The 7,933-nt window shown below is 37.8% G+C and overlaps 1 protein-coding gene across 3 annotated transcripts; it reads left to right on the forward strand.

Annotated features, from left to right (window-relative positions):
- The first annotated feature begins 1,784 nt into the window (after positions 1 to 1,784).
- On the forward strand, positions 1,785 to 4,043 carry LOC131218445 (transcription factor TCP5). 3 transcript variants are annotated; one of them, XM_058213017.1, is made up of 2 exons: positions 1,785 to 2,005; positions 2,610 to 4,043. In XM_058213017.1, the coding sequence occupies exon 2, from the start codon at positions 2,710 to 2,712 to the stop codon at positions 3,787 to 3,789; it is 1,080 nt and encodes a 359-aa protein (XP_058069000.1). In that variant the 5' UTR covers positions 1,785 to 2,005; positions 2,610 to 2,709; the 3' UTR covers positions 3,790 to 4,043. The 3 variants fall into 3 exon arrangements, with proteins under 3 accessions (XP_058069000.1, XP_058068999.1, XP_058069001.1); XM_058213016.1 differs by having other exon boundaries at positions 2,613 to 4,043; XM_058213018.1 differs by having other exon boundaries at positions 2,675 to 4,043.
- The last annotated feature ends 3,890 nt before the right edge of the window (positions 4,044 to 7,933 follow it).

The following is a 7,933-nucleotide window of genomic DNA, read 5'->3' on the forward strand; positions in this document are numbered from 1 at the left end:
TAGGTTAAAAAGGATAGTACAAGGAGAATGAATTATAACATAGCTTATGAAAATAATTCCTTTGTTTCTTTCATGGAATCTATAGATTGAGTGGAATTACCTTGGTGCAATAGTGATAAAGATGGAAGTATTAGGGTTTCAACATATTATCAACGAACTTAATTCCAATTAAACTCTCTCTCTCTCTCTCTCTCTCTCTCTCTCTCTCTCTCTCTCTCTCTCTTTCTGTGTTGCAGGCAATAGTAATGGCATGAAGGTCATTAAGATAGGTGCAGTATGAATCAAGGACAGGATATATATTGCTCTAGTTTGTATATTGGTAAGATGGGAGTTCTGGGGTTTCAGCAAGGTTTGCATGAAGACCACCCAGGAAAGCTCAATTGGAAGCTCCTGAAGAGATGTGGAATAGGTAGTAGGGTTTTGAAAGACTGTATTCCACTCTCTTCTTCTTCTTCTCGAGAACATCTAATGTGTATTTATGATACTTTCCTTCATAGAGAAAGAAATGTATAGTTATCAAATTTTCAAAGCAAAGAAAGCAAAGTAGCTCAACTGAAGATCATTTTCATTTTGGGCAATGTAGAATGCTCTCGTTTGTTATGCATAACTAGCGAAACTGCTTTCAAGAAACATGATGAATGGATTTGATTTTTGTTAGACCATTGTTTCAATGAGATTAATCTCATCCCCTTCAAATCTCCTGCCCAAGGACACTATAAAGTTGGGTGGTCCTCTCTCTACTAGTTGATATTTTCAAGAAAGTTTTGTTGGTCCCTCACCTATATGGCAGCTTCCCACTGTTTCCAGAAGTTACTATATACATCTATAGCACAAAAGCTCCTGAGGTCTTGACCACATCTTTGATATCCACAAAAATACATTTATCTTCCTTAATTTCTTTTTCTTGACACAAAATCATGTAGCATGTGAGGTCTCTAATAACAAATCACATTCCATTTCTGACTGCTTATGCATCACATATGAAATTAGGGCAGCACTTGCGAACTCAACTCACATCATTAAATGCAAGGTTGAATCTTGGTTTCTAAAATTTGTGGTATTCCCAAGAGAATCTGTGAACAAATAAACCATAGTAAAGCCTTAAAAACATGAATTCTTACAACCAAACAGAAAAGCCATGGCATATTCTTGTATTCTAGCTAGGTGGAATTTATAAATATTCTTCTAGCTACTTACTGCAATTTTTTAGCATGTCCTTAGAAATCACTTTCTAAGATTGTGAACATTAGTGGCATGCATTTTGTTTTTACTGGTACTTGAGTCAATTACAATATCGAATGTTTTTGTGATATTACTCAACTACCAGCTTTGTCATAGCCTATTTGGATGACTAGTCATTGTTTGCTACCTTAAGTTAAATCATTGCCATCGCCATCATCATCATCATCATCATCCAAACCTCATCCCAACTAATTGGGTTCGGCTATACACGAATCCTATTCTGCCGTGATACTCTATCAAGGACCATATCCTCGGTTAATCTATAGGTCATCAAGTGTTTCCACCTTAAGTTAAAACATTATGTTATATTTGAGAATATGATCATCGAATTGTCTCAGGTGAAAATTATGTAGGAAACTACTAACTGGCTTACATGGGGAAAGATCATGCGAGATTATTCAAGAGGGAAATGGTATCACATCAGCGTGATGATAAATTGAAATAAATGATGACTAGACCATTTATTCTACGACGCGTAAATATGCACACCACATGTTTGGGGGTGTGCTATACCTTTTCTCCTTTCCATAGGGCAATGTTTTTGTTCTGGCATCTTCTCTTTCCGAAGCTAGATATATTCTTCATTAAGTTTATTCTCTATTATGATATCCAATCTCAACCTTGAAAGTTGTGCCAAACCCATGGCGAATTTGAAGATGTGCATTCAGTGGTGCTGAGGGCTTCCCACCCTTTTTTGTACTAAACCAATTAGGAGTAACCGCAGATTATTTATTAAACTCTTGCATCAAGTTCTCATTCACATGTAAGTTGTTCGATAACTTTCAATTCTCATTTCGAGCATAGCTTACGACGCACTTTCTAAAGATATTTTCTTTTTATCAAAATTCATATATGCATTCTATTTTTCTTGAATTTTCCTTTCATTGTATATATGTAACTCTGGATTTTATTTCTTTGGAAAAAAAGACATAAGAAAAGGAGAATCCTTAATTCATTGCGAAGAAAAGATTATTGTATCCATGAATATAATTAGAATCAAGTGATCCAATTATACAAAGCACTTAAGTTTGAATTGTTAGGAAGAAAAGATTTAAGACAATCAATCTCCACAAAGAATTATCTTTTATTTCGAATGAGTACCAAAATTAATGCTTTCCATGCATACTATCTTATCTTTCCCTGCTTACTATCTTCTCTTTCCTTGTTGAATTCACCTAAACTATTTTTTTAAGTGAAATCTTTTACATGTTATCTTTTAATATTTTTTTTCTTTTCTATTGAGATGCTACATAAGATTAGTATTTCACTCTAAAGGAAAATAGACACTCTTTCCATAGTTATATTTATAAGATATATGATTATCGAATGAAACGAATTATTTTCTTTTTTCTGTATGTATTTTGAAGCAGATGAAATAGAACAGAAAAGCGATTCGATCTACCACAGGAAAGGAAGTTTATTTTTCCTGCAGGTAATTGTTCAAGTATTGATTATGAGAGCCATAAGATGATTAAAAATTCAAGAGAAAATGGTTTCCCGATGAAACAAGAAGACATCATAGATGATGCAAAGATATTCAAAGGACAATCTAGTTCAAGACCATGGTTAGGTCTGAAGGATCCACGAATTGTGCGGGTTTCCCAATCCTTTGGAGGAAAAGACCGGCACAGTAAGGTGCGCACCATCAGAGGTTTGAGAGATAGACGTGTAAGATTATCCGTGCAGACTGCAATTCAATTATACGACCTTCAGGATAGGCTCGGGCTTAATCAACCTAGCAAAGTTGTAGATTGGTTGCTGAATGCTGCGCAGCATGAAATTGATGAACTTCCTCCGCTTCATATGCCTCCAGAATTTTTTCTTCAGTACCAACAGCCAATTCCAGTTTCTCATGAAGCAGCCCCGTCCCAAGATCCATCCAGTTCCATCTCTGGTGCAAATACTTACATGAGCAACGATGCTGGGACTGTGGAAGATCAAACAACATTCCCCAAATCTACTCATTGGAACTCGAATGTTCCTTCGAGAACTAAATGTAAAGATGTTAGAAGAGAAGCAAACCTGGAGAAAGGAATGGAGAAAGAAAATAAGGAAGTAATTGAAGTTCTTAGTTCACCATTATCAGCTTATTATTCTCTTCCTCCACATAACTATCCTTCCAATATCCCCAACACTTCCTACTTTCATTGGGATTTCCCTCCAAACGGGTCTGTATACAATCCAATGGGACATGGATATTCATCTCAAATGGAAGAATCCCATAACTACACTACTAAGTCAGTACCATCTTCCTCGTCTCTATTGCCTGGACCTCAGCCAATATTTCCTTCGCACTTTAGTACCTCAATAGATTGCAATCAGAAGCAAATCAACCACATTCAGATGTTGAGCTCATCTTCACAACATCTCCTACCAAGCTCCATCACTACATCTCTTTACTCAATTAACCCTGCCATGAAACCCATTCATCACCATCCTCAAATCAACCATGATGGTCAATCAAATGCCTTGCATATGGGTAGTGTCAACTCTTCTGGCAGCATTGCAAGTTTCTTTCTTGGATCCAATTCCTCTTCTTTCATGTAAGAACATGTGGGTTGGATCAAGAACACATGACAATAGCTATTGCACCGATGGTGATGAGAATGCAATGCTGGTTGTATGGTCAGTTTCATTGTATCTTTTGATGCATGGAAGGGGTGAATGCGTGGTGTGGAAACACATTTTCATCATATATTGAAGAGGATTCTACATACTCTTAGATGATGTAAACTAATGAGACTGTAATAAGACCTTGTATTTGTTCATTATATGATAGCTTGTTATTTTTTGTGGAGCCTGCCCGGAAGTTGTTATTCGTTCTCTGGATCAACAAAGTTACAGGTGGTGTACTCCCACCAGAAAATAAAAATAAGCATTTGATCATTATAGAATATCATTTGAATAATATGGCTGCACTAAGATTATGAGATGAAATTTTGCATGATATAAAAGAAACCAACTGCATGAACTTTAATTCGTAGGATGAGATTCATGGTTAATCAGATGAAAATGGCTTTATCAATTGGAAATAGGTTATCTACTGCTTCATGATCTCTTTTAAGTTTTTTTTTGTTTTTTTTTTGGTTAGCTTGTTAGTACACCCACTGTCAGTTCCCACTTCATGATCTCTTTTAAGTATAAACATGAAGATATGGGCTGGTTTGCTCTTTTGTTCTTTTAGTTGTTGCTACCTCAAATAATCTAAGCAAATTATCAATTGAGTCCCTTATGTTAGAATTTATTATGGGCGGTTCTGGTTGGTACGTAAGCAAAAGGTCCGTGGCTCAAGTGGCCCCACCATGATGTTTATGTGAAATTCACCCTAACCACCTGGTGCGTCACTCTCTATTAGGACTAAGTCCTAATACTCCTCTCCATCTGTGATTCAAGTGGACCACACAATTGGAAACAATGTAAAAGGCAACACTCACCCTCCAAATTATTTCCTTTGGCGTGGCTCACACGAATCATGGATGAGACTGAAGTTTAGGCCCCAAACATAAATTTTGGTGGGGCATCTAATGGTTGGAGTGGATTTGAAATAATCATCATGCTAAGGCCTGTACAAATCAATGGTAGACTTTCTCTATCATTTGTTTCCTACCCGTGTCCCCTTTGAGTTTTAGGTCAACCTGATTTTTTTGGCTGTAGGCCTAATATTGGACCACACATCTAGGGAAGCGGATTAGCTGGTGTACCACACACCAGCTATATAGTTGGTGTAGGTACTTGTCGTGCTAAGACGAGTGCTGAGGCTCCTCGACCGAGTTGTATGAACGGTGGCCACAATGATGTATTTATTATATCCACACTGTTCATCCATTTTTAGAGATAATTTTAGATTACTATCCAACAAATGAATCATATCCAAAGATCAAATGGACCACACCAAGAATAGCAGCAGAGATAATGATTTTCACCATTAAAATTTTCGTAGGGCCCACCATAACGTTTATTTTCCATCCAATCTGTTCATAAGGTCACAAAGACCTGGATGAAGAGGAAAAACAAATTTCATATTGATCCAAAAGTTTTATGATCCCTAAAAGGGCTTCAATGGTAGACGTTGAATCCCCCACTGCTTTTTGCATTGTGGTCTACTTGATCGTTAGATTTGTCTTATTTTTCATCTCAAACCTTAGGACGAGCTCGAAAAATGGATGGACAGTTTGGATATAACACACACCTTATGGTAAGACCCACAGAACTTGCTAACGTCAATACACCATTTATATAGCTGGTGCGTGGTACACCAGCCCATCCAATTCCCACATCTAGTGGCATGAGTGGATCTCTCTAAACATCACAATGGGCCTCGTAAAAAAATCAAGGGTGGGCATGAAATTCTTTTTTATCACATCAGTAGAAGTATTTGTTTCTTCACAATAATTGGGAAAGTATTCGCCCTTATTTTTTATAGGGCTAACTGTGATGTGTATGTAAATTCACTTGAACTATTATGTATGTAATCCCACTTTAGGTCCTAGATTAAAAAAAATAAAAAATACTTAACCTATGGTTGCAACGAAGGAAATAATTGGGAGAGAGACATTCAATCTTAATTTTTCAAGGCCTATCATGATGATTATATGAAATTCACTCTAATTATTAGATGCTACACCAAAATTTTGGCCTTAATCACAAATATGGAGCCGATTCGAGATTCATGTGGCCCACACTAGGGGAAACAATTTGGAGGGTGCCTTGTACATTGTTTCTACTCATGTGGTCCACTCAAATCATGGATGGAGCTAAGTTTTGTGCCCTAGGTTTAATAGGAGGTGATGCAAGTGGTGGTTAGGGTGGATTTCACGTTGAGGCCCATCCGAGCCATGGACCCCTTTGCTGGCACGCCAACTAGCTGACTTAATATTAGAGCTGGGCATCGGACCGAGTCAAATCGGATTGGGTCCAACTTGATTTGATCCAAAATCTACATGCGCTAACCCGAACTCGATTCAATATGGAATCGAGTCCAAGACATTTGACTCGAACCGATCCGATGCATGGTTGGCCTGACCCAAACCGAGTCCAACTCGGTCAGAGAAACCGAGTCGGATCAGGTTGGGTACGATTTAGATTGAATTTTTAAACGCTGAAAATCATTATCCTCGCTGCTATTTTCAGTGTGGTCCATTTGAGCTTAAGATATGATTTTTCTTTTTTTCAAATACTCTAAAATAATCACGAAAAATGGATAAACGGTATGGATATAATAAATATATCATTGTGGGGCCCATGTAATTTTGATCTCATTTGAGCCGTTCGTACAACTTGGAGCTCAAGGCTCTCTCCGCTCGTCTTTGCACGACACGTGTCTACATAGCTGTGTTGACGTGTTGTGCAGCTGTGTAGTTGATGTGCTGTGCACGAAAGACAAAAGTGCAGTTGTGTAGTTGACGTGCATTGCTGTATTGACGTCAACAAGTTCTGTGGGTCTGACATGGGGTATGTGTTATATCCAAACCATCCATCCATTTGGCGAGCTCGTCTTAAGGCTTGAGACGAAAAATAAGACAAATCTAACTATCAAATGGACCACACTAAAAAAAGCAGTGGGGGATTGAACGTCTACCATTGAAACCCTTTTTGCTGTCACAGAAGTTTTGGATCAATTTGAAATTTGTTTTTCCTCTTAATTCAAGTCTTTGTGACCTTATGAATAGATTGGATGAAAAATAAACGTTATGGTGGGCCCTACAAATTGTTTAATGGTGAAAATCATTATCTCTGCTGCTATTTGTGGTGTGGTCCAAATGATCTTTGGATATGATTCATTTTTTGGATAATGCTCTATAATGATCTCTAAAAATATATGAACGGTGTAGATATAATAAATACATCACGTGGGGCCCATATAACTTTGATCTCATTTGAACCCGTACAACTCGGAGCTCGAGGAGCGTCAGTACTCGTCTTCCGTCTTCGCACGACACGGACCTACAACGGCTATATAGTTGGGCTCTTTTATCGTACTAAGTAAACTTTGTTGGGGCCCACCGTGAATGCATGTGGTTTATCCACGCCGTCCATTCGTTTTTCCAAATCATTTTAGTGGTTGAACCCAAAATTGATACATATCCAAAGCTCAAGTAAACCATACCACAAGAAAAAGTAGAAGTATTGATAAGATTCACTCTGGATCAAGTCGGATCAGGTCGGTTTGGATCGGTTTTTCGGATCGGATCAGTCCGGATTGACCACGACCCGATCTCGATTCAAAAATTTGTCGGATTTGAATGACCCTACTTGATCCACACCGATCCAGGCCGTCGGTTCGGTTCGAAACGGGTTGGATTGGTCTGATTGGGTCAGATCCACCGAATCGGGTCAAACATACCCAGCTCTACTTAAGATCCTCACTCATGTGTTAATTACTTACATAATGAGGTGGCTTATTGAAAAACTTTTGTAATAACTACATTATTTAGTTTTTTTTTTTTTGTAAAATTGCCTTTTATTAATAACACAAAAATGCTACTCTTTATTTAATAATGACAAAAACCTTATTATTTTGTAAATGACAAAACTCCCCCTGTACATAAAATGGTGTGTGTATCGATCCCACTTGTCTAACAGGGTCGCCTTACCAGTGAAGTGGGACATCCCATAAATCATGCCTTTCCAACCATCACACATAACAAGGTTGGTCCCACGTGCAACAGTAGCAGAAGAACCTTCATTCTAC

This window comes from Magnolia sinica, chromosome 11 (assembly GCF_029962835.1).
Source record: "Magnolia sinica isolate HGM2019 chromosome 11, MsV1, whole genome shotgun sequence".
NCBI classification, from domain to species: domain Eukaryota; kingdom Viridiplantae; phylum Streptophyta; class Magnoliopsida; order Magnoliales; family Magnoliaceae; genus Magnolia; species Magnolia sinica.

What these genes read in the sequence shown, in the direction of transcription:
- LOC131218445 (XM_058213017.1), top strand. Translation starts at nt 2,710, where the DNA reads ATGATTAAAAATTCAAGAGAAAATGGTTTCCCGATGAAACAAGAAGAC.